The following is a 27,925-nucleotide window of genomic DNA, read 5'->3' as shown; positions in this document are numbered from 1 at the left end:
AGTGGCTTGTTTGACTGATTGTTGTCACCACAGGGATGGGGTATAACTTTTTATTGTTTTATATGAGATTTTTATCTTTGTAAGGCGTCCAGAGTCACTGAAAGTAAGTTGGGTGACCATATACATTTTCTTAAATAAATAAATAAGATAAATATTATTTGATAATAGATGGGGCTAAAATAGCTGTGTTCACTATGAGAGCAAGTAGACAATTTCATGAATAAATAGGAAAAAGAGATTGTCAAGTCAACTTTTACTACAACTTTTGGCATCAATGGCAATCATGCCATTCACTTTCAGAAGAAGGGTGAACAGCTGCAGCAGACAGAGTAGCAGGACGAGCACCAGAAAAGCCCAGTATAAAAATGGAACATAATGCACAATCCTTTAGATCTTATCCATATTTGCCCAATTATTTTACAGACCAAATTATGATCTGTAAAACATACTTTACAGTTTCTAGTGTGATAGATTAAGGAGCTCTTTAGCATTTCTTTATTCTTGATATTATAGAGCTAGGTTGCTGTTACAGATGCAATAGAAAGATTACAAGGAATAATCACCTCACCACATGAAAGAGGGCAGGTGTAGCAACAGATGCTATTGAGTGGCAAGGATAATTGCCCTGTTACAATAGAAATTAATTATATCCCAAATCCCCCAAAACAAAGCAGTCTTGTTATCCAATATTTCATCATAAATTAGGAAAAGTTCTGCATAATAGATAATTTGCAAATTTACTTTTGAGATTGCAGAACATTTTAAGATTTCTAGAAAGGGAGCATTCCTGCAATTGTACAGTAGTGCATTTTGCAGGGTACTGAGATCACTCCCAAAGAACAATGTAAATTTTACTAATCCACTACCTCAGAAGAACAGATGGGACCTAGAAGTTTGTTGGAAGTAAAATATACAACTGTAATCATAACAAGGGCATGACCACCAATGGTGAAAAGCTTTAAATTCAGTTCAAACGACAAATAATAAAGTAAAATTCAAATGTTTTAAAAGGCAGCCAACTTAAATTGTTACATGTTCTTAAAACATAGAAATGTAGACAATTAGTGAATTGTGGACTCCTCTATTTTTTAATATTACATCTGCATAAAAACAAAATTTATATAAAATCTTACTTCACCATACCGATGTAAGCAAACTGAAAACTAGTATTCCCAAACAGCAAAAAGACAGTACAATATGCGTAAATGCACTTTTATGAACACTTAAGCATGCACATATTATTGCTTGATTATAAGATTAACCATAATTGCTTCCCTTTTGTAAAGATCAAATTATATGTTTGGTTCACAATTGTAAACACATTTGTTCAGCCTTAACTGCAAGTTAATATATCATGTTAATAAGTCTTTTGCTATTACTTCCAAGACCACTTGGAAGTCACAGTTAGTCAAAAACAGAGCAGCCTGAATAGTATCTTGCCAGGGGAAGCTCATATACCTGTGTTATGGACCCTGCACTAACTTCCTAGTACTATTTAAAATGCTAGTGTTAACCTACAAAGCTCTTTATGGCTTGGTATTCAGGACTGCATTCACCCACTAGAATTGGTCCAACATATTCAATCTTGCTGGGGAAAAGCAGTTAATGGTTTCCTACTTTAACTGGTGTAGGAGGCTGAGGGACAGAGGCACTGCTTCTTGTAGCATTCCCAGTCCATTGGAATGGTTTTCTGCTGAACTTAAATTAGCTCCAATTTTGCCTACCTTCTGAAAGCAACTGAAAATATTTTTCAATTTCTCAGTCTATTGTGCACCCTTAAGATTCCTTGGAAATCTCCCATATAAGCACTAATTTGTTCAGCCCGCTTGACTACCATCAGCTGTGACAATTATGTTTTACTTTTAAAAATATATACAAGGCTTTTTATTTATCAACCTAAGAAAAAAGTTCTACTTGACACAACTCAATAAAAGCATGAATTGAAGTTATGTGTACTGTTTAAATAATATATGAAACACAGAAGATGCACACATTCCAAGTCCAAAAACTGTCCAATACTTATTACTGTCTGTAATCTAACTGTGATGCTATAAATCACACTGATTTCCACTGCCTATTTTATTATTTTGAAAGTGCCTTTGAGCTAGCCTGAAAATGGCATGCAGCTGAGGAGAGCTTTCTGTTTTGAATCATGTTCAGCCATCTCAGAAACCAAAGAATGCATGATATAAGTTAGAGATAGTGAATTAATGAAGTAGCAGGAAGAATCCAAAAATAGTTTAAAAGTTTCAAGGAGCAACTTGACATCATTTTGTGATTTTGTGTTTCTCCCTCTGTATGCACATATCTGCAGTTTTCTGTGCACCACATATTTATGCTTTTTCTGTATTTGTCTTTTATGCAACGGTTATTTTATTGTATTGGAACCAAGTAAGTGTGCAGTATTGGCATTTGGAACTCACTCTGCCCCCAAGTTTTATACAGTTCTTTGGGTAAGTTTTGTTTGCTTCAAAACTTTGTTCTGTAACCTGCTGGTCCTTCAGGACTTTTCAGAATTACTATTTCATTCAAATTCAGTAACATCCACAAAAACTCAAATGTTTAATTTTTCAGAGAAGGGGCATTGTCTTACCTGAACGCCTTTTCTCAGCATGGAGATGGAGAATCCACCAATGGGTTAGCTCTGTTTTCCTGCCCATTAGACTAAGTCAGTCAAACTTGCCACGCCCGTCCTGGACCAGGACACACCCGGTCTTGACGAGGGCGAAAGCTAATGATGACAGTCCGATGTGTTTGGCTCCCAGACCCCTAACACTGGACCTGACGGACCTAAAGGGGCAGGAGTGGATTCTCCATCTCCATGCTGAGAAAAGGCGTTCAGGTAAGACAATGCCCCTTCTCCAGCATAGGAGATGGAGAATCCACCAGTGGGACATCCCAAAGCCTCACTGTCCCTGTGGGAGGGAAACAGTCAGGGCCGGCATCACGTCCCTAGGCACCACCTGTTGGAAGACCCTCCGTCCAAAGGAGGCATCCACAGAGGCAAACCTGTCTAGTTTGTAATGCCTCACAAATGGGGAAGGCAAAGACCATGTAGCCGCTCTACAAACATCCTTGATGGACGCCTGAGTGGCCCATGCCGTGGAGGTTGCCGCACTGCGCGTTGAATGTGCCATGACACAACTTGGAACCGGCAGGGAATGTGACTGGTACGCCCCTGCAATGCAAGTCCTGATCCATCTCCCTATCGTAGAGGCAGACACTCTTCATCCCATAGAGGAATGGTGAAAGGAAACGAAGAGGGCTTCAGACTTGCGGGAGGCCGCCGTTCACTTGATATAGTAACGCAGGGCCCTGTGTACATCCAGTGTATGCCACTGATGTTCCAAGTCATGAGACAGATTAGGGCAGAAATCTGGTAGTACGATTTCCTGAGCCATATGAAACAGGGTGTTGACCTTGGGAATAAAGGTAGGGTCCAAACGAAGGACCACCTGGTCCCGATGAAAAATGCATAGGTCATCCCTGATGGAATGCGCCAACTCAGAAATTCGCCTGGCTGATGTAATCGCAAACTGGAAGGCAAACTTGAGGGACAAGGACCGCAGGTCGCAGATTCTGAGTGGCTCAAAAGGTGGCTTGTTGAGGGCCTGTAGGATCCACAGCAACTCCCAAGTGGGATACCTATGAACCACAGGGGGCTTGGTGTTGGTGGCGCCCTTGATAAAGGAGTGTATCAATGGATGTTGACATAACGGCAGTGAGTTGTCACAGGTAAGTATGGTGGAGAGAGTCGCTACCTATCTATGTATGGTATTAGGCGCCAAGCCCCTATCAAGACTCTCCAATAAGTAATCCAAGATCCTTGGAACAGTCAAATCCGAGATGGTCAAATGGTGTCTTTTGCACCAATGATAGAAATTCTTCCATGTGGAATCACAGATACGGTTTGTCGCAGGCCTTCGGGAGGCCTGAATCATAGAGATGATGCCTGGCGAACAGGATTCCCCAGACAGGATCCGGTATTCAAATGCCAGGCGGTCAACTGAAGCCACCGGGGGTCCGGGTGATGCAGAACCCCCTGGCTGAGAGATATGTGACCGGAGGGATCCTCCATGGAGGAGACCTGGAGAGATTCACGAGGTCGGCAAACCACGGCCTCCGCGACCAATACGGAGCCACAAGAAGCACCTCCGCCCTCTCCCGCAGGAGCTTGTGAATGACTGCTGGAATCAGAGGAAGAGGAGGAAACGCATAAAGCAGGCCCTCTAGCCATGGACCTCAAAGAGCATCCGCTCTCTCCGCCCCTGGGGACGGGAATTGGGAGAAGAATCTCGGGAGTTGGGAGCTCGCCAGAAAGGCGAACAGGTCTATGACCGGTAGGCCGAACCTGTCTGATATCTCCCTGAAAAGGTCCGAGTGCAGGCGCCATTCCGAGCGGTCCACTGTCGACCAGCTCAAGTCCACCTGTCGGTTCACTTCCCCTGAGATGTGGTCAGCCCTGATGGAGGCAAGGTTGGTCTCTGCCCAGGAGATCAGTAGCTGGCACCCCCCTGCCGGTTCACATGGGCCTTTTGCCACCACGTTGTCTGTAAGGACCAGCACGTGTTGTCTCGCAACTCTGTTGCGAAAGTGGCAGAGAGCCAGATATATGGCTCTGAGCTCCAACCAATTGATGTTGTGCCTCAGGTCTGACCAGGACCACCATCCTTGAGCCAACTGCGACCGAAGGTGCATTCCCCAGCCGAATAGACTGGCATCTGTCGTGTGAGCTGAACGGGTTTCCTTGAAGAAGGACCCTCTGGCTACCGCTGGTGAGGACCACCACCTAAAAGACCGCAAGGTCTGGGGAGGGACCCTTACTCTTTGGTTGGAGGAGCTGATGCCCAATCTTTGGAAAGGCAGCAGGAACCACTAGAGGTTCCTGGAATGTAGTCTGGCCCAAGGTATAATCGCTATGCACAATATCATCTTTCCCAACAACTGGGAAAGAGCAGCCAGGGTCACTACGTGCTCCCTGCGGACCTTGAGAACCAGGGCTCGGATGCTGTCCTGACGGTCCGGGGAGAGGTAGACCTGGCAACGGTCCGTGTCTATGATGGCCCCCAGATGCAGGAGACAAGTCAAGGGAACTGTCTGGCTCTTTTGAAAGTTCTCCGAGTACTCGTGGTCCTGGAGGACCCGGATGGACAACGCTAGGTCCAACTGGGCGGCCAAAAAGGAGGGCAACTGGATAAGAATGTCGTCCAGATAACATTGAATGCGCACCGGTACCAGTCTCAAGTGTGCAGCGAGCACTGCCAGGATTTTGGTAAACACCCTTGGAGCTGACGAAAGGCCGAACGGCAGGGCTTTGTATTGGAAATGGTGGCCCATATAACAGAACCTGAGAAACTGCCGGTGGTTGGGGAGGATGGGAATGTGGAGATACGCTTCCGTGAGGTCTATGGACGTCAGGAAGTCTCCCTTCCGTACGCTGCCCAAGATGGACTGGAGCGTTTGCATCTTGAATTTTTTGTACGTGATATGCGAGTTCTTGAGGTTGAGAAACACCCTCTATCCCCCCGAAGCCTTGGGGACTACAAAAAGGATGGAGTAGAAACCCCTCCCCTGTTGACCAACCGGCATCGGTTCTATGGCCCTTATTTCCAAGAGATGTAGAATGGCCTCATGCATGAGGCACCTTTTCACTGGGCTTTTTGATTGTGGGCAAGAAATGAAGCGCCCCAGAGGGCGGGACAGGAATTCTAGGGATAGGCCGAATGGATGGTTTGGAGGACCCAGGACCCAGGTGGTGGTTTCCCATTGGTGGGCGAATAGGGAAAGTCTGCCACCTATGAGAGGCGCTTTTGAAGAGTCACTTGGACCGTCTAAAAGAACAATCCCCCCCCCCGAAAGGGCCACTTGCCCTGGGACTGCTGCCTGGGTCTGGAGCCCGCTCTGTCGGACAGGCAGTCTTGTCTGGCCTTGAAAAAGCAGGGAGGCTGTGTGGCACCCGAGCCTGTTTCTGACCGAAAGGACTGTCTGCGGGCGTACAGATTAGAACGCATGTCAGCCCGCCTGCTGAGGTGGGTCATGACCTTCTGCTTGTCCTTATTTTCAGTCAAATGAGGTGATAGGGCCTCTCCGAACAGCTGACCGCCTTGATAAGGGGCCGTAACCAGACACCACTTAGACTTGGCGTCTGCCTGCCAATGCTTGAGCCACAATAGGCGCCGTGCTGTGACATTGGAAGCTATGGTTCTAGAAGAGAATCTGGCCGCATGCAATGATGCATCAGAGACGTACTCTGATGCCACAACCAATTTACTCAGTTCTTGATGTGTACATACCTCCTCCTTAGGGATCTTGGCTTGGAGTTGATGAAGCCAGAGGAGAGAGGTCCTGGCAAAGAAGGAAGCGCAAGTGGCCGCTCTTACCGCCCATGCCACGGCCTGGTGAGTCCTGCGGAAGGTCAATTCCCATCTTGTCCTCAGCTTTCAGCGCCTTGCCCAAATCCCCAGACACCGCAGATGAAGACAAGAAAGGGGTCAGGGATTCATCTACCTTTAGTACCTCAAGAGCATCAGCCAAGTCTGGCACTGCACTGAACAGTTCCCTGTCCGTGCCTCCCAGGGAAGGGAAGTTGCCGGGTGAAACCCATTGTTTACGAATGGCATTCAAGAAAAGAGGGGGACAGGGGATGTGGTGCTGGGTCACGACGGGTTTGGAAAACACCGGATGTGGATCTGAGCCAGCTGAGGAATCCAATTAGGGCCTATGTCAGCAGTAATGCTGGCCTTGTAAAGCACTGGCAAGAAGAGGGCCGGGTTAAAGAGACCCCCAAATGGCAGGGGGTTGGGGGGCTGGTCCTCCTCCTCCAACCATGGGATGTCAGTTTGATCCTGTTCTGCAGGGGAAGAGGCCCTGCTATGGAAAGATCGGGGTGGTGAGGGAGAATCATGGTACTCGGGCGCCCCAGACTGGAGAATATCTAATGGGGTCATAGAAGCAATCGACTCCGGCCTAGGAATTGGATAAGAGCTGGCAGCGAATGCCTGGTCAACTGCCTGTGAAATCAGGGCCTGAAGTTGCTCAGTGGAAAGAACTCCTGGAGGCTCTGTTATCCTGAGCCCGGCTGCTGTGGGAATGTAAGTTGCCTCTGGACCTGACTGAGGAGCCCAGGGCGCCAATGATGCCGGGAAGGTGTCTGGGTTGTGAATCTCCCCAGAAGGAGGAATGTTATGGGGACTCCCTGTGGGGACCAGTCCCCCTGAGCAGAAGTGGAGGGCCCCAGTGGGAAGTCAAAGGCCGAGGCCTCTGTCTGCTCCAACTCTACCCTGGCCTGCCTCCACGCTTTGGAAAATTCTCTTTCCAATGCCTGGTGCCTCCTACTAGCCTGTTTTTCCGCCAGGTTGGAAGGATTCCTTCCCAAAATGGTCTTTGCCTTGGCCTTGATCTTGCCGGCCGCCTCCTGCTTGGAGGACTTGCGCCTCTTTTGACCAACGGGCGGAAAGGTGGCACCTTGAGGCTGGGGCATCGAAGTGCCCTCCATCACGCGGTAAGATATCTCAGGTAGTGCTGAGAGGGAACTCAGGCCTATGGAGCCTAGTACAATCTGTGGCAAGACCCTCTGGAGGATTAGGCTATTACAGTTGGAGCAGATGGAAGCTTTGATCCAACCTGCTCCCCTGGCTACCAGACCGGAGATTGCCCATTGGAAGACCGGTCGTATCTACATCCGTGGCAAAACCGCATATGCAGTGACAGCCTGCTTGCTCGTAGAGCACTAGGTAGTGACAAGACCAGATGTCAGCACGTGCGCGCAGCGGGTTGGCTCTGCGGAGGCGGCAAAAGCACACATGTGTGATGACAGCCAGTCATGCGCAGCCTGCTTAATGGTGGCCAGGTGAGGAGTGAGGCACCAATGGAGGCCTGTGTGTAGGAATTTAATGGCCTACTGGATGGCTCGTGTAAATCACCTACTGATTTTGTGTTGTGTTGAGAGGAAAGGAAGGGGAGGCCTCAGTTGTAGTGCCTGAACTCTCACGCTTGAAGATGAAAGGACCAGAGTAGCCACTAGACCCCAGCCTTCAATAAGGGGTAGGCCTCTTGGCTACCTTGGTTGCATAAAATGGCGACCGTGGTCGCTACTGCCCCCTCTGAATCCTAAGGAAGGGAAAAGCCAAGAAATTGTTTGTGCTTATGAGCAATCTGGGCAGCAGCGGTAGACTGAGGCAATTGCTAGAACGAACTGCAACAGCGGCCACGCGACTTCCAAAATGGCGGCCATTCCGTCAAGGAAAAGAGGCCAGCAATAGGGCCACAAGTAAATGCTTGCACGATGTCTCTAAGAGACGAGAAACCCACCGGGCCAGGAAACCACCAAGTCAGCAAGAGAATAAAGGACTAGGGCTATGTCCCAAGTCCAGCCTGTGAAGGAAGCCGTTTGCTGTCATGCGGCTGCCCAAATGGTGGCCGCAACTAACCGGCCGCAAATTAAATTCCTCCGAGGCTTGAAAAGAGGTTAGGAAAGCTGAGGGGTTTTCCGGCTCAGGCGCTGGTCCCCACATCGCAACAACGCGAGGGGATGGGAGATCGGAACCCTCCGATCTCAATGAGCGAAGAAGCTTTATCACTCCAGCAGGGAGGCTGGGAGGGGGTTTCCTGGCTGAGGTGCTGATCCCAGCGTCACAGCTAAACAAGGGGGTGGGAGGGCGAACGCCTCTGCTCTCACCTAGGCTTAGGAAGAAGTCCTAGACGTCCAGTAGCTCAGCTAGAGCAGCCTCTTTTATGACTCATGGACTTCAACTCCCAGAATTCCTGAGTCAGCATAGCTGGGCTAGCTAGCTCTCTCCTGCCCTTCCTGTTTCCTGCTTCCTGGAGAGACGCAGCAAAGGGAGGAGCTCCGGCCAATAAGCTTTTCAGCTCCTCGGAGAACATTGTGAGTCCACTCTCTTTTTTACACACAAACACAAACACACACACACACACACACACGGGGGGGAGGGAGGAAGGCAAGTGCCTCTCTCTGTCTCTCTCTGCAAATGGCAGAGGAGGCTGGGAGCCACAGGGGATGGCTCAAAGAGCCACATGCGGTTCCAGAGCCGCAGGTTGCCGACCTATGCTCTAGTACTACAGAATGTTTAACAAACACATTTTACTTTACTGAATGTATAGGCTACTCCAATCAAATTTTTTTTTGTAAAAGTTTTATTAGTTTTTACAATAGCAATTTTAGCGCCTGGTGTACAGCATGTTGTCTTGGTTCATAAATTTTTTAGAAAATATACAATTAATAATAGTTAATAAACAAAATAAATTTTTATATTTCCATAATTAGTATATCAATTGATAATATATTTCCTTGATCTTCTCTTCACCCAGTAGTATTCTCCTTCTACAACATTAAACAAATATAATTTCTAATATTTGATATTTTCCATATTTAAATGATTAAATAAAAACAATTACTTCTATAATTATACCAACAAAAGTAGCGTCCGTCCATATGTAGCATTTTTTTTCTTATCAGCTTATGTTTTTCATAAGCGTCATCTTATTGATTCACCATGTATCCTATTTTCATAAATCTTAAGCTCAATTTCTCCATAATATTCAAACAATTCTTGTCAATCATATTTTTCCAAGTATTTAACATCTAAATATTCAAATTTTCCATTTAAATATATCATCCCAGTATTTTCATATTTCATACATTATAAAGATACTATATTACTTATCTATTATAACATCTATCCATCAAAATATTCTGAGAGGCATACAATTCCCCAATCTATGGATTAAAATAAAAATAAAAATAACCAAAGATTAAAATCAACTTCATATATTATAAAACATCAATTTATACTGGAAATCAATAATCCTCAAACACAACTAAAAATAATTACTTATCCAGAGAGACAGTCATACAAAACCTGTGTCTAACGTTTAGCTATCTTTACTGACATTCTGAAGATCAGGAGGAAGGGGCTTATCTGAATGGGTGGGGTATAGCATTCCACAGGATGGACACAAAAAACTGAAAAGATATGTTTCCAAGGCCCCTTTAGCTGGCAATCTCTGATCAAGAGAATACATAAAGAATCCACCCTATTAGATCTTACCAAGTATCAAGATGTTTTTGAGAGGAGGCAATCCAACGGACTAGTAATCAGTACCCTGACTCGCACCTGGAAGAAAACAGCAACTAAAGCAGCACTTCAAGAAGTGTTATATGGGCACCTCAAGGTATACCTATATAACCTCTTGAGCTGCTGCATTCTTGACCAGCTAATTTACAAGTGCTTTTCACGGCCATCCCATGTAAAGAATAACCCCTCAAAAGGTGGCTAATGTATGAATGACAGCAAGTAAAGCTTCATATTTCAAAAAATGTTGTAAGTGGCACACAATATGGGGCAAAGGCCTCTTGGCCACAGCTACTACCTGTTCCTTGTTGTGAATCCAAGAGGTCCCCCTGTAAACCAGTGGTTCTCAACCTGTGGGTCGGGACCCCATTTGAGGTCGAACGACCATTTCATGGGGGTCACCAAACAACGCAGTCCGCCATTTTTTTTTCCCCTTTTCCTTAGCTGTGCTACTCCCTTTTATTCTATTGGCTTTTGAAAGTCAATAGAATAGACTGTCTTGAATAGAGTCTAATTCTATCGGCTTTCAAAAGCCAATAGGAATTATCGAGGCTGTCTCTGCCCTGCTGAGCCCGCCAAAAGTCCCATTCTGCAAACAGTGCTACACCAGTTGTGTAGTCCTCGACTTACAACCAGTTGGGGGTCGCGGCATTAAAAAGGTTGAGAACCACTGCTGTAAACAGAGAAGTGCAACTCCTTTCAGAATTAAACATATATCTTTGGAAATTGCAGGCCTTTGAACCTAGAGCTGCTCCATTTCCTATGATTCAATCTAAGCCTGTTCTCTCTATCCAGACCTAAATACCGGTAACTTCCAAGTGTATGGAGAGCACTCAACAGATTATTTGATACCTATTGAACATACACCTAGATTTTCAGTGAGAATATATAATTACTGGAGATACAAAGGTTATAACATTGTAACATTTGTTTATATGGTCTTCCCTTCTACTTTATTGGCTGGATACAACTTATGTACAATTAGTTGGATACAACTTATGTACTTTTGAATTATAAACAAATTAAAACTGCCAACAAAAATGGTATTGTTTACTTTTATGATTTAAAAAAATTGATACGAAGTTGGAAGGACACCATTCTCCATCAATTATATAATGGTTGAAAAAGTCATTATTCACTCTATACTTGACCAAGCATTTTACAGATTAAAAGGCTACTAAGAAATCTGAAATAAAATGTGTGGCTTTCATGTCTAAGGCAGGCCTAGAATGCACAGTCTCACATATAGTTACTGTAAACGATTGGTGTTTGTCTAAGTCAGTGGTGGCGAACCTATGGCACGGGTGCCAGAGGCAGCAGTCGGAGCCCTCTCTGTGGGCACATGTGCCGTTGCCCCAGCCTTGCCTCCTCCCGCGACCCCTTCTCCAGCAGCCCCCCCTGAAGGAGAGTTGCCCCCGAGCGTGGCCCACACAGAGCAGCGCAGCCAAGGACATGGCAGCCAGGCAGCGTAGACAAGACTCTGCCCTCAGACCCCATCATGCAGTTGATGCTGCAGGGCACGGGCAGAGGGTGTGGCCATCATAGCGCTGCTGGGCTGCCTGGGCGATCTGTGGCGGGCCCTGGAAGTGGTGAATGGTCCTATGGGCAGGCAGGGCAGGGGATGGGGGGGCAGAGTGGGGGCGGGGCAGGGAGGTGGAGCAGGGGCAGGGCCAGTTTTTGAGCACTCGATCTCTAAAAGGTTTGCCATCACTGGTCTAAGTGACACAAGGGAAAAATCCACAAGTCTTTTTCTTTATTTGTATGCAACATAAAAACATAAAAAGAATCATAGTAAATTATTGTTACTCCAAAATAACCATCCTTGAGAATTTCAAAAAATAATACAGTAATTACAGTTATATTTTGCAATGTAACAGAATTTTGTAGTACAGAATTAATTCAAATAGTTTATATAATTTACAACTGGCTAAAATTCTCAGATTTGTGTTGGAGTGTTCTAGAGATTGTTCTTCAGACCATGCTGGTGCATATAATACACCATTACAAATACTAAACATTCAAAATAATTTGCTCAGGTCCTGAAATGAAGTGTGAACTATATTTCATCAAATGCTTAAGTCCAGGTTGTTTTATTCATTTACTACTCTTGGTTTACAATTCAAAATACAAGTGGTCACTATATTTTATATAGTGAAATATATGAAAAACCTATTTGTATCCAAGTTAAGCTAAATAACATCTACTCATTTCACTAATCCCCATCAAAAGATATAAAGCTAGTCCACAATTTATGACCGTTTGTTTAAAAATGCTTCAAAGTTACTATCACCTTGGAAAAAGTGACTTATGCTCTGCACTTGCATTTAGAACTGTTGCGATAGTCACGGAATTGCAATTTTGGTGGATTGGCAACTGGTTTAAATTTTTGACCAACTGCAGTGTCTTACGGTTGGTCATGTGATCATGATTTGCAACCTTTTTTCCTAATTTCTGGCAAAAAGCCCCACCCATTAGGGAAACTGCATCCTTTTAACTGCAATGTTTTGCTTAATGACTGTCATAACAACTGTTATAAAATCTGATACAACTGCAATGACTTAAGTTGGAAAATCCAGTCTCAATTGTGGGTGTAACTCAAGAACTATCGTACTTAAGTATTTATTAATTTTACAACTCAGTGAAATGTTAAAAAAAAGATATGGTAACTTATAAAATAATAGTAATTTTTGCCTGTATTAACGTATGTCTGAATTAAAATAAGCCTGATTTTCATGAAACTCCAAATCAACCTAACCCTCCAAAATGTTGGCCCTGAACATAAGGTACATACTTACTTAATTTATAAAACTTCAGGCTTTGCTCATATGTTAGGCAGAATTTTTTTAAAAAGGTATTCCAGTAACTATATATAAAAAGAACCTATGCATTTGCAGTTGGATGCCCAAATTATATTAATGCATTGTTGTGAAGTTATAAATTTTTCATAAGGTATTTCCTTTATGCTGCTGAAAATGCATTTTTTTATAAATTACTTCCAAATGGGGAAATAGGAAGTCAGAAATACTAGAGCTGGGAAGAGAGTTGAACATGAAACTCTTAAGATTGCAAGCATCTGGGATTTTGCCTTTAGAAGTCTTCCCAAATATTACTACCATATTTCACAGTTCTGTTTGTTAATAAGGAAGCCTTTCTCACCACTCTGAAGCTGTTCAAAACATCCACCTGTTCAATTCAAAGAACGATTGTAAGTTATCAGAAATTTGGTAGCTGTTTAGCCAAGACACCAGACCAACAATTCTCTTAACTCTTTTTTCTGGACACGCCAATCCCATCTGGAGGCGATCAAGATGCCTTTAAGCAACAGTAATCAGAAAGAACGGGCAATGTATTAGACGGGGCGTTGACTTACCTGAACGCCTTTTCTCGTGCTGAGAAAAGGCGTTCAGGTAAGTCAACGCCCCTTCCATGGACCAGAGGGGGCATGGTTTTGTGTGCTGCCCCACAGATGGGGCTTTGCTTGTTTGTACAGCCCGGTTGCTGGAATACTACGGCCCAATATCAGTCCAGACTGGGGTTGGTGACCCCTGTATTATACTGCTACACTAGCTATGTTAGCTAATAGTGAAACTCCGAATTTTCAGAAGTTGAAGAACGGAGAACACCTATGGGTTCTCTGGGGGAATCTGCCAAGCAAAAGACTACCATCATTTAGCCAGAAACATGCTAACAACTTTACATTTTAACAGTATAATGAAGACAAAAGATGATAGTATAACACTAATTATCTCATTAATTAATCCATTCTCATTTAAAAGAGGCCTTCAAGGGATAGTGCTTTTTTGATCCATGGAAGATTTGTTTCCTGATTCATTAATATAATACAGATTTCCAATGATATTTAATAAACTCTTATTACTTACGAGATGAAACTTTGTAACCATTCTTGTTTCCTTTACTTCTAACTGCAAATTTACATCTAATGTCAAATGTTAACTTTTTTGCAAAAGGCCTATCCAATTCAATCAAATGTAATTTTCTTTCTTTCTTCAAGAATCTTCCTAGATTCAGACTTATGGTCTGGGGAAAGATGTTTACACAATGCCTTCTTTTCATTCTCTGAAAAGAAAGCAGAAACTTTATGTAAGAATAGCTATGGGGCCTTTTTTTATTTTGGCAGGTATCGACTCTTCTCTGCAATACATCATATCTCCCATGTTGCTTTCTGAGAACACCCAAGCTTCCAAAACAGCACATAATTTAGCCTTCTAAAAATATTGGCAATTCAATGTTTTATTTACTTATTTTAACATTAACAGAAATTTTCTGACTGCAATTTGGATCCAACTTGTCAATTAGCTTTCACATTAAACCATGATTTGTAAACCATACATTAAAAAACATCTTTAAAGAGACTAACGTAGCTTGAAATGTTAACCCATCTAAAATATTGTTGCTTGCAGCAATTTTAAAAACAGGAATGGACACATACTATTTAAGAGGATTACCAATTATAAACCAATACCATCAAATGCAGTTAAAAGTGTTTGAAACTGGTTGCATTTTCCAGGTAACTCATTTGTTTTTTAATTGCAAGGGTCATTTTTAGTAGCTTTATTTATAGGAGTAATATTTTACTGTCTTTTTATGAGTTAATTTGCTTTTATTAAGTTCTGAGTACATCAGAACACTATCATCCATTTCCAGCAGCTATGAGAGAATGGTGTCCATTATCCATTATATTATTCTTATGAAATAAAGCCTATAAAGATGCTAGATTCTGATGAATCAGAGATTCTTATTCATAGATTAATTAGACAATGAGATTTATGTAACTGACAGAACATTGATTTTTTTCAAAAGTACCTTTGATAATACAATTTAAGATACTGCCATCAATGTTAGCAAAAATCCTCATCTTAAGCATTATAATTCAGCAACTGACAAAACTGAGTAAATAATACAATTTTTGCTGCCATGTTTGAGAAATAATTTTATTAAGTAAATCTTCTGAATAACCTGTGACAAATTTCTCTCATATCACAATTTATTTGATAGCAGTGATAATTAAGGTTTTTCCCCTGCAATCTTCTAGATCAGACATGTCAAACTCGCAATGTCACACAACGTATCAAGACAGTTTTGCCATTGACGGCAATGGGGTGGGCGCAGCTTCCGCGTGACACATCTGGCCTATGGGCCGGCAGTTTGATACCCCTGTTCTAGATTTACAAAGGCAAATTAATTTTACTAGACTATGTGATCCAAGTTATGCTTAACAAGTATAGTATTTAGATAATAATTCTGAAATTGCAGGTTTGAATTCAATTTTGTAGCTTTCTGTAGCAATATTCTTTGGTATAAAGATAACTAACATACTGCATCTGCAATCATGACATTTAGAAACATAAAAGCAAAATCTGAAAAAATTAAAACAAATCTTCAAGATGATTTGTTTTCTTGGTTCAAATAAACTGAAATCATAAGGCAAATATTTCTCTAAAACAGTAAACTGTATAATTAGTAATGCAATCTCACAATATATAATGGTTGAATTCAAGAGTATGTTTCCATATTAGAGCCAGGTTCTTTAAAAGCTCTGATAGTAGAAGTAGAACCAACAAAATTTGTACATTAATATGCACTCTCATTTAAAAAGTCTTGAGTTGTTTTCTGGGAAAGAGCTAGGATTTGGGAAGACACCAGTGGTCAGAGCAATTAAAACAATATGATAACAGAAGTACATTAAACACATATCCAAATTTAAGCTAACTAAAATCAGAAATGTTAAATTAAACACCTACTCAAAATAAAAATGATCCCAGGGTCTTTCTGGTGCTTAATAAGTCAGGTTGGATTAGTACTGTCTTTGAATAGAGAAAAAAATTAAAATTAATGCTCATCATACCCAGGTTAACCCCTACCTACTGTAATCCTTTCCCCCTGGGCAGACAGATACCACGATCATACAGAATAAGATATCCTAATGCATAATTTCATATTGAATATTTACTGAGTTTAATATTATCCATGTATTAATGGAAATCAAGCCATTGATTCACAAGTCACCTACCGTATTTTCCGGCGTATAAGACGACTTTCTAAAAAGCGGAAATTGGCGCCGAAGTCGGGGGTCGTCTTATATGCTGAGTCGTCTTATATGCCGGAAATTAGGGTAGTTTCTGGCGGATAAGATGACTTTCTAGGCATGGAAATCGGCATCGAAGTCAGGGGTTGTCTTATACATCAGGTCGCCTTATACGCCGGCAAATACGGTACTAGCTTTGTAAATGCTATACCATAGCTTTTAAGCATTATTTACTAAGCCAACTACAATAATTGGGTTTATACAAGACATTAACCCAGAAACCAATTTTGGTGTAGAGCACTCTATGAACCAGGTTACGTATTAGCAATGGCATTTGAAACTTTTTAAAATTTTAATATGTTCTGGGATATGCTGTCTGCTTTGTTTAACAGGCTTTTAATACTATTTTTTGAGATGATTTAGGTTCTACCCTAAAAAGCAGTCTGAAACATTTTAAATATACAAAATATATTAAGAATTTAAACTAGTATTTTGTTGTTCTGCTAAACTGCATCCAGAAACAGCTGAATTCCATAAAAAACCTAGGAGTTATTCTGCTCCCATTGTTCATATTCCAGATTATTTTACTGCACTGTTTCCATAGTATGTTCTACCTGCTCGAGTAGTTTTCAATAGCAGATATACAGAATAATGAGAATTTGGAATTATCTCCCTACTTAAATATGTTACCTACTTATAACTAATTTCAATACAGCTACATAAGACGGTCATTTTGTTAATAGGTAATAAAAAAGGCAAAAGAATCTAACGAGATATTGAGGGAACAGTGCTACAATGCCACCTTAAGTTTTTATTGTGCAAATTTTCAGAAATCAGTAAGAGTCGCTGATCCATGTTGATCTCCCTAAGTAAAACAGCTCTAGTTAGACTATGCCCCTCACCTGCTGCTTTGTGCAGGAAACTACATTAACTTCCTAGTGCTCCAACTCAGCATTATCAACCATCTCCCATACAATCATACTTGGACAAGTATGGCAAAGATTTGGCTTATATATAATTTCAAATCTTACTTCAGAAAAATGATTGGAAAAGTTGGCAATTTATTAATTTAGAATACCAATTTCCTAAACATGTTTCTTAATAAAACTAGTCATTAAATTTCTCCCAAAAGTATACACAATGAGCAAAATAGATTTGTTTAGCAAACCTTCAAAGTTTTGACACTTCTGAAAAAAGTGACATACACGTTTAAGATCATTCCTGCAATCACATGATTGCAATTCAGGTGTTTGATAACCATTGTGCTTTAACAATGGTCACATGACCACCATCTGCAACCATCCCAGAGGGCTTCTGAAAAGCAAAATCAATGAGGAATCCCAAGAAGTCACATTTTGGTCATGTGATATCTTTGTTAACAATCATGGGTGATTACATGGTGTTGCCAATCCCAATTACAGTGGTAAGCTAGGATTATCACTATATGTTTTATTCAATATTTGTCTGCTTTTCCTCTGATTTCACCAATGAAAAAATGAGCATGATAAATTACTAAACCACAGTTAATTTTAACCATGGTTCATTGAATATATATTAGAGTTGCCTGAAAAATCAAAATGAAACATACCACTATGCATTAGCACAACCTAGTCCTATGTTTTATCAGAGAGACAGACTGAGGACAATATAATATGCTTTGTTTCAAAGTTTAGTGTGATGTGTAAACTCAGCCATTGTGATTTGGAAACTGGTTTATATATTAGCATTGTAATAACCAATCTGCTCTGGTTTATCCATCAGACTGGATTGAAATAATTTTTGATTTAACAGGTTTGAACTTAATCATGTTATTGTTTATTTTATATTAACAGTTTATTCAATTAAACTGTAAGTTCAAATTTAACCCCAGCTATTTCTAGTTTCTAAAAATAGTTCATGAATGTTCCCACAAGAATTGTACAAGCAGTGTATGAAAGCCATCATTCACATTTAGAAATATATTCTGCTGTAGGTGCCAATTAGATACCATAATAGTAAAAATTTTCAATTATTTTTCTGACCACTTCTCAACAAAGGAACATATAAAATAACACGACCCTTAAAGTAGTGGCATGGAAAATGTTTTGAATTTAAACTAATTTGAATTCAAAATGTTATTTCATGTTCAAAATTGCTGTTTTGATTCAAAACACTTTTAAAATGATTGAAAACTTTGTTTTAATCTGCAGAATAAGTATTTTGCATTCAATGCAATCATTTGGGTCTTAAAAAGTAGCATTTCAAATATTCGTTATTTTGGATCTAAAATGTTTTGCAAAACACAAGATTCAAGACACAAAGCCAATATAATCTTCTCTCACATATTCTTATTATTAATGCTACACTTTAGAATGATAGTTATTAGCCTTTGAAGCAGTTTTTAACACTTGCAATTAGCCAAATTATTAACTTATTACTTCATGCACAATCATATGGAAAACCTTCCATATTTATAAATTCAAGCAATTGTTTTGAATAATATACTATGCCTAGACTCCAATATAGCGTTTATTATACAGTTCACACCCATGTAAAAATTATCCTTAATATGCATTGATAAGGTTATGTATTATATGTTTTATTTGCAAATATGCTGAAGGCATCTGGCAAAACATCCAAAAACATCCCTAAAGATGGCACGTTGAAACTGTATTTTTCATTGTCAGTGTTCAAAATAAAATATTTGACATACCTTGTTCATTGCTCCAGGCTGTGGACCTCTCAAGTTCGCCTGCCCTCCCATTTGAGGAGAACCTTGCTGTAATGTCTCTGCAATTAGAGTACCAGCATTTCCCATTCCTGGGTTTGGATATGACATATTGGAACGTCCTCTTCCAGCTCCAATTGAACCGTTCATAACTTGTCCTTGCATCATTCCTTGCCCATTTCCTGCAGACAACATGCCAGGATTCATGCCAGCATTTATTCCTGCATTCATTCCCATTCCAGGCTGATTTACTGGACTATTTACTGTTGGCATCATTCCTGCAGTGGACTGAGTTGATGGACCCTGATTTGGCCCACCTGTACCCATCCCCAAATTTGGAGATGTCAGTGCAGCCTGTGCCATGGGACTTTTGACCATACTGTTTAAGATTCCCATTCCAGGATTGTTCTGTTGTGGTTGACTGGCCATATTCTGTGCTGGCCCAGCAACTCCCATATTAAGGTTTGGTGAGCTGCCAGCTCGTAGCAGTTCTGACAACTGTTTGTGTTTAGAAGCAGCATCTTGTGCCATACCAAGGCTAGTCTGCAGTTGATTAATGTCACCACCATTAGTAAGTCCCAGTTCTGTAGAGCTGATAAGTTCATCTGGTAAGTCATGTTCCAAATCAAAAAGAGATCCAAAATCTAAAGAGAAAGGGAGAAAAATGATTTAGAGCACTTCAGCAAACATTTCAGCTGAATATTTTTTTCAGTATTGATAGAATAGCTATTTATCTAATTTGCTTTAGACCAATTTTTTAAACAAAAAGTCACCTCAACAATCCTCTCAAATTTGGTTTAATGACATGTTTTAATATACCCAGTTCACTATCAATTAACTCACATTGGTTCCATTGATTATAAGCTTTTAAGTATCTCTCAAATATTAAATGTGACTTCTTACAGTTATGCTAACCCCAGTGCTTAAAAACTAAGAGCAGCAAACACCATCGTTTCAGCAACACTTTGCTAGAAAACAGATGGCATTAAACACTATTCAGCAATTCCATTCTTTATTTATTTAATTTTTAGTTCTATAACTTGTCAGTTAAAAATGATCCATCACATATAGTAGGAAAGTTTACCAGATGAAAACTGAATAGACAAATTGTTCTATTTTGCTAAAACTGGCTGCCAAACTTATTCAATGTGATAGCCCAGACACAATATGTGAAGGATGAACATTTCTAATTCTACAGTCTTTATTCCATGATATTCAATAGTTAAAGATCTTAAAAGAAATATAAAACTGAGCCATGTCCTTTGGCTTTTATTCTATTTGCCTTTTAGAAGCTTCTTGAAATCTTGAACTGTTTTAACAGCTTTCCAAAATTCCAGAATCCCCCCCCCAAGACAGCTATAAGAGCTGCTAAAGGAAGACTACCATGCCTACAAGCAGTTTCTCTTAAAATTAATTTAGGAAGTATGGCAAATTCTGGGGTGACTTTATTTTTAAAATTATTTATCAAATATTGCTCCAAGAGGCACAAATTCTCCTACCAAACAAGTTTTAATAGTTTACCATACTACTTCAAAAAGTTTTGAAGTGTGTTAATATACCTCAACAGTAGTTCTGAAAAGGTAACATTTACAAACAAATGTAGCAGCTTCTTATAGTGACAAGGCAGATCAGACCAAAACAGTGGGTTTTAGCAAAATATTCAAGATATCCAATGTTTGTTGCTAATTTTAAATCAGAATGTGTATGCCACTTTTCAAAAACTAAAGTATTTCTAGGGCAGCTGATAAGACAACCTGGCAATACCTACAGAAAAGTGATGTCCTTTACCACACTATTTATATTTGGGGAAAAAAAGTGCATGACACATGATTGGACTTTGTACACTGAAGAAATATAAATGAACAACTTTCAACTTATTTGAAGAAGATATCCCTATGGTACTCAGAATATGATTCAAATATTAATGATAAGGAGCATAAATACTAGTAAGTTATTAATGTAATTTTCACTTTAATTTTATGATTTACCCCTTAAACAGGAGCTGAATTGACAGCTAAGTTCTTAAATTCAACTTAAGTTCTTATCATTTGGTAGTAAAATCATCATATTTACTTGCAAGTAAAGTCTTCATAATCTTACTAATTTAAGGATGGTTCCAGAAGTATACCAACATGTACTCTGTATTGTTGAAAGCTACAAAAATTCAATGTCTTCTACAGAAAAGCGGCAGGGAATCAATTTTATTACTACCTCCTCACACAGGCTCATTAGCACAAAGCACATTTGGGGAAATATAAGCAGCCGTATTATAGAAAAGTGAATCAACATGACCATCTCCTTCTCCATTCGTGGGATTAGTCAATTCAGAGTTGTACAGAGCACACCTTTGGAACCACTATTATTGCATATTATTTAACAACTACATCACATTGGTGAGTATTCAGAGATGTCATTTATACATATGGAACTGAATAGTTTTCAGAACTTTCTCTTTTCCAATTTTAAGGCCATGTAATTTATCTACAACTATTAAATTAGTACGTATATTTCCAAAAATAACTTTAGAAACTTCATTTGCATGTTCATTGGAAATTAAATTCTGACATACAAGACAAACTTCCTTTAAAGATCTTTTTTAAAAATATATTTTTCGGTAAGTAAGCAATTTCTATTTTAAAAATCTGAAGATATCAAAAGCTGTTGGCATTGGTTGATGGAGAAAGCATTTTATGATGCAGATTGCAGAAAAGCAAGAACCTATTATATGTTTAGTAGCATTTATTGAAACTTGCCTAAAATACAATTATAGCAGATGCCAAAAGCAATAGCAGCTTTAAGTGAGAATTTGAACAAACCTCTTCTCTAATCTTAATAGGAAATTTCGGAGATTCTGCATGAAGGAAAGAAAAGGCTATACATTCTACACACCCTCAGAAGTTTATCTTAGGGCTCCTTAAAGAGCCAAGGGCAACCACATATAACACAGATGGAAACTGAAATGGCATGCTTCTTTGCCAGAACTCCCTCTGGGATATGAAATCCACAGGATCCTATACTACATAAAAGCAAAAACACCTGCTACCACTTCCTTAGTATTCCTGAATCCTAGGAAAGTGATAATCATTTCTGTCATGAAATGACAAAACTAGAAACAAGGAACATTATATGAGTTTCTCACTTCAATTACCTTTTTCCTTACATATACCCAAAGATGATAAGTTCCACTCACATCATTTTTTTTATAAATGCCTATAGAAAATGCCACACTATTAATGTAATATTATCTATTTCAGTTAGACTCTATATAAAAGTATCAAATACTGTTATAATTCTTCAGACATTTGGAATAATTTTTGTCAAAAATAAAGGAATCTCAAGATTCCAATAAAAGCACAAAACCATTTAAAACTGTGATGACTTTAAAACATATGCTTGAAGGATGAAAGAAACAGTCAAATACTCCTTCCAGAATTCCTAGACCTAAATTATTGAGTCCAAATAATTTGGTATCTGCCATGTTATTTAGCATACACTACACATATTTACAGATGTTTCTATAGTCACAAAATAGGTAAGATGACAGAAACAACTCATTTTTGTGGAGGAAAAACAGAGCTTCTACATGTAGTATCATTAAACTGAAGAGCAACTACAGTTTACTAGCAGGCGTAAATGCAATAAAATGAAACGTGTTCTAAGATGAATTTTGTCAAAAATCTATATGAAAAAAATTATTCAAAATAATTATTTTGAATTATAATTATTCAAAATAATTTGAATAATTTTCAAAAAACACTACCTCAGTAAATAACTGTAGTTGTGTTATTTGATTCACTTCATGCTTATGTTGTTAACCAGATTTTTTTTTTTTGCCTGTCCTCTAGTTCAGTTGGAATGGCCTTGATTATATTCCAACAATAAACATGAAAATCCTATATGAAAAATGCTCAGTAGACAAGGTATTCTTGATAACTATGGCAAAATGTTTCAGGGAGAACTGTATTAGTAGATAATCTTATGTAGAAATTCTAAGGAATAAAACTTTTTTTGAGGATAAAGAAAGAATTATATCTATTAATCTTTCTTATTTTTCTGATTATGAAGGCAAAATGAAAAGGTATGGCAGAGGATGAGATGGTTAGATGGTGTCATCATGCAATGAACATGAATTTGGGCAAACTCCAGGAGACAGTGGAAGACAGGGGCCTTGGCATGCTGTGGTCCATGGAGTCCTGAAGAGTTAGGCACGACTTAGTGACTGAACAATAATTTTTATTGTAATTACATAATGTAGATGCATTTACAATTTGCCAACAGATATGGATTCCTGGCTCTTTTCCCATAGCTCCCAAATAAATTTAGCATTTACACCTGTGCATGTTCTAGAGAATTAGAGTAAGCAAAAAAGAAAGAAAGAAAGAAAGAAAGAAAGAACAGAAAGATGAATCTAGAGCATGTAATAGCTAAAAAAAAGATGCAGCACTGTGACGCAGCATTATGGGAAAGATGTTAGAAATTTGTTGCAACTATGAGGTTCACTATTCTTACTGTACATATGTAACATTTTTCTGTATAGCTTTATCACACTAAATCACAGATATCTTCACACCTTTAGAAAGCCAAATATTAAAACAAAGCTAAACTAGCAATTCACTGCTTGCAATATATTGAAAGAACTTAATATTTAAGCTTACTACATTTGAAAATCTTCAACTATTATTTCAAAGAGGATTCAACGAACAAAAATAAAATGTGCATTTGTAATGATTAATGAAAACTTTAGCAACTATTTGGAAATTATGGTAACAAATTAAAACAGTCAATACAACAAACTTAATCTGATCTATATTTCTAAAACAAATTGGAAAGATGTAATAGTTTATAAAGGCAAAAACTATGGCTTTTTGAGAATAAAATTGTATCATTCTTATTGGCAAAAGAAGCATTCATTGAAAAAGTTCCATTGAATCCAATAAGATTTATATCCGAGTATATATATACATTGGGTTGTATTCATTCACAATATACTTATATGACTATGAATTCATTCAATGGACTATAGTCTCAGAAAAGTGTGCACAGGCTTGCAACTTTAAATCAGGATGCCTATTTTCAATTGTCTGCATAGGAAAGGGGTACAATGTTACTAAGGATTATTCTATAACAAATCTGAAAAAGTATGTATTATTTTATAGCATTTGTCTTATATACCCCAAAGAATTCTGAAGGCAGATTCCAATCCTGCTTTCCTACTAGCAAAATGGAACTTGTTGATTTTCAGGTAAGCATATTAGGCCTGCAAATAGTGAAACTAGTGCTCGGTAGCAAATAATCTACATATTGTTAAAGTTGCAGGAGATATCAAGATAGACTGCAGATTCAAATAGAAACATTGTTCGGAAGTAAATACTAAACCCAAGAAGCTTTCCAAATTACCTAATGTATCCAACCAGTATTCAGACAAAAAAACACACACACACACACACACACACACAGCCTATCTATCAAATACAATCAGCCATTTTCCCTTGCATTTATATATGCAGTGCAAAACAAATTCAATGCATAAGTCTGGCTACCATTAATAATCAGAATGTCTACATTTTTGGCTGAAGGACTCCAATTAATTTCTTCTGATAAAATGAATTAAAATAACTAATCCTATACCACTCAGAATCTCAGGAAAACAACAAAATTTTTCTTTTGCAGCCAATTTATTCTTCACATGGATATAGTTGCCTAAACTTCTAAGAACCTATAAAAACAGTTGTTACCAAATGAACACCTGTAACATGCATCCCTAATCCCTAAGTTCTAGTATTTCTATCTAGCTGATTTGTTTAATAAATAAATAAGTAAACAAATGTTACTGTATTCTTTACAAATAAGGCATGACTTCAGGGAAAATTCAGACATTTTAGTCTCTGAACAAAAGCAGATGACCAAGTCTATACTGTTTTTCAGTATTAATCTAATGAAGCTGTCTTAAAAGCATGAAAATGAATTCTATCAACAACTGTAATCACCTCTTTATGAAACAATATTAGTATTAAATAATTGATGGAAATAAAGGAAATGAAAACCTAAGCCATCAGACCACCAGTTAAGATGAAAAATAAGGACTCTTCAATTTAAATGTTTAAGATTTAAAGAAAATACTCTGTAACAAGACACAGATAATTATGCAATGAAGATCACTTTTTACAAGATTTCAAGCGCTGCAAACACTCAGAGGTAAGCATCAACTCATTTACAGCCTCTTCAAAGAAATAAAGATTAATGTCAATTAAATATCCAAAGTAATATTGCAAAATATAGACTAAAAACATGTGGACAGACAGAGGAAACAAATGTCACAGACTGGCAAAAAGACTGCCAAAAAAAAGAGAGTCCATTTGTGGTAAGGTAAAATTAAGGGATCTATGCCCAAGACTGACCTGTGCCATCGCTTGCAGAGACAGAGAGCGCCGGTGAAGAGAGTTTAGGCCTCTTGGCTGAAGGCGGGCCCGACTCCACCACATTCTCGGCCATTTTTAATTCTTTTTAGGCAAACAGAGCCCAAATTAAAGATGGGGATCCCCAATGCCCTCAGCCGTTTTCTGTGATCCAAAATCAACCGAAAAGCAGTATGGAAATGGACTGAAGAAATAGACAAAGTTCCTCTTTTTCTGCTCCTCGAGATCGATTTCTGTTGGATAGCAGTGAGTAAGGGGGAACAGAGATGGGAAACAGGGTGTGGAAGCAGTCTTTTCTCCGGGCCACAGGGAAAAACAAGGATGAAAAGAACAGAACAAACCCTTCCTATAATCAATCAAAGGGGCTTGGTAAATTTACAAATCGAATTAAATCCGGCCGTAGAACAGTTGGTGCCTCCTCGCTGCCGCCGCCAATACCACCATCTTCATCCTCCGGGGGGTCGTCGTCTTTTCCTCCTGCTGCTGCCTCTTCGCCGCCATCAACCTCTTCCTCCTCGGCGTCGTCCTCCTCCTCCTCATCGCCACAAGGAGGCGGGCGAAGGAGGAGAGGCGAAGAGAGAAAGAATCGTTTTTCTTTGCTCGCAGTTCTTTCCTACTCCTTCCAAAACCAGCCTGCAACGGAAGAAAATGCCTACACTGGAGAACAAGGGGCTGGGGAAGGGAATCACAGACGGAACGTACCGAGGGTCCCCCAATTCCCCCTGCGCCGTTCCTGCTAATCGCTAATGGCTGCAGAAAAGGGAGCCGTGAGGAGGAGGATGAAGCTAAGTCCCAGGAGTCTCCGCTTCACATCTTGTTGTGCAGGAACAAGGAGGCGGAGGAGAGATTGTTGTCCCGATGGAGGCAGCAGAGATCCCGGGATGGGAGCTGGAGAGGGTGGGCTTCAGGACGCGCGCCTGCCACCCCTCCTTTTCTTCCTTTCTTTCTCTCTGGCAGGGTACCCCTTTCTGGTGAGACGACGGGATCGATCCCAAAGCGAGGAGGAGGAGGAAGCGGCAGGAGCGGCCCCTCCCCCCTTCTCTCAGCCTCTCCCCCCTCCCCGGAGGATACGGATGGTTACGAGCGCTTGATCTATGGAAAGGATAAGGCTCTCCTCGGCACTGGAGACGCCGTGCCTCAGGCGTTTCAGGAGCGGCCCCGTCTCCTCTCCGCCATATAGACCCACAGGAAAGGAGATGTTCAGAGAAACAGCTGCAGCTCTCCAAATCGAGGCGAAGTGGTTTCCTAGACCCGCGAACGTGCTCGATTGCCAGAAGGAATTGGGGTGGAGTCCACCCGGGGTCCCGAGTTTCTAGCCGAAACCGAGAGTGCGTACTCCCCTACTGGCTACGAGGCTAGTATAGTGGGTATATCACGGAGGTTTCAGGTTGTCTCGGATCTGGCCGGCCGGGGGCCCTGAGTTGCTGAAAGTCTCTGCCGCTGTTTTCCACCTCCAGGGCTGTACCCGCCTAGCTCGGTTCTTTTCGTTCGCTCCCTCCCCTCAATCGCTCACACACCAACAAAATGGCGGCTGTTGTTTCTTCACTCTCCCGATTCCTCAGAGGGAAGCGAGCGGCCGCGCCGGAAATGAGCCAAGAGAAAAAAGGGCGTGTCCAAAAAAGGAGAGGCGGGGACGCACGCAGCTCGCACACACAATGGAACGCGGAGGGCTAGGAGGGGGGAGATCCCGAGGCGGGGCCAGCTCCGGTCACGAGACTAGCTCACCCAGTCGGCTTGCGATCCTTAAGTGATCCCTTCCGCAAACTCTCTCGCTTAAATTTCTTAAAGGGGCAGGAGAACGTCTCTTCGGTTTTTTTTCCTCTCCTTACTGTTTTTCAGTCGGCCGAAATGTGTGGCGAGGTTGTTCCTTAAGCCAGTCCTATTATAACCCAGAAGCAGGGGGAGAGGTTGTGTACCGTGCCCGTAACGCGCACCAGAAGCTATTTGTGTGACAAGGGGCCTCCTCCTTTACTCATTTGTCTTAACATAACACCTCGACCTAAACGTAGGGGCCAAAAGATTTGGTCAGCGAAACAGTTTCTCATGTAGACACAACTGGAAAGAGGACGATAACGCTGTGCGCCTGTGTCCAACATATAAATCATTAATGTTAGCCATTCTGTATCATAATATGGCCGAGACACCAATCAAGATACAGACTCAAGCTGGGGTTGGAAAGGACTTTTATCAAACAATCCGTATTGCCCAACACAGAATTATCGCTTTCCTGTCAGAATCAATGTCTGACGCTCCTAAAGGAAAAGAAAACTCAGATGAGCGAAGAAGAGGGTTTTTTTTATTAACGCAGGAGGACGTGGGACTTCGTTGTGCTTGGATTGGTGTGCATTTCCTGTAATACCATGAGCGAATTGTTCCTCTAGTGCCTGTGACTTCCTACAAAAATCAGGCTCTGTGTAGGTTAAAGGAACGCAGATTGGCGGGATGTATAGATAAGCATGTTTGCCATTTGTCCTTCAAATTCTCAGTGAACGGAACATTCTCTTGGGAAGCACCTAAACACAGATAACAGCACTTTCTCCTGTCATATATTTCTATTGTGAAACGTGAGGATTCCTCTCTTCTTAGATCCTTATCATGGGAAATGAGAAGCCAGTTCATTAAACTATTGGCTATGTGGCCTCCTTCTAGTCAGTAATTAAAACTG

The 27,925-nt window shown here is 40.4% G+C and overlaps 1 protein-coding gene across 1 annotated transcript in view; it reads right to left on the bottom strand.

The window, feature by feature from the left end:
• Window positions 1-27,105, bottom strand: part of EP300 (E1A binding protein p300) — a 103,446-nt gene extending 76,341 nt beyond the window's left edge. Inside the window, exons 1-2 of the mRNA XM_039335546.1 lie at window positions 25,243-27,105; window positions 18,830-19,488 (exon numbers count right to left, since the gene is read on the bottom strand). Of these exons, the coding sequence (XP_039191480.1) occupies window positions 18,830-19,488; window positions 25,243-25,336 (753 nt within the window). The 5' untranslated portion in view covers window positions 25,337-27,105. The remainder of the gene's footprint in view (window positions 1-18,829; window positions 19,489-25,242) is intronic.
• Between the last annotated feature and the right edge of the window lie 820 nt (window positions 27,106-27,925).

The sequence above is a fragment of the Crotalus tigris genome, unplaced genomic scaffold (genome assembly GCF_016545835.1).
Source record: "Crotalus tigris isolate CLP2741 ecotype Arizona unplaced genomic scaffold, ASM1654583v1 scf7180000017644.4837335, whole genome shotgun sequence".
In the NCBI taxonomy this organism is placed as follows: Eukaryota; Metazoa; Chordata; class Lepidosauria; order Squamata; family Viperidae; genus Crotalus; species Crotalus tigris.
This window is presented reverse-complemented; position numbering and strand designations above follow the sequence as displayed.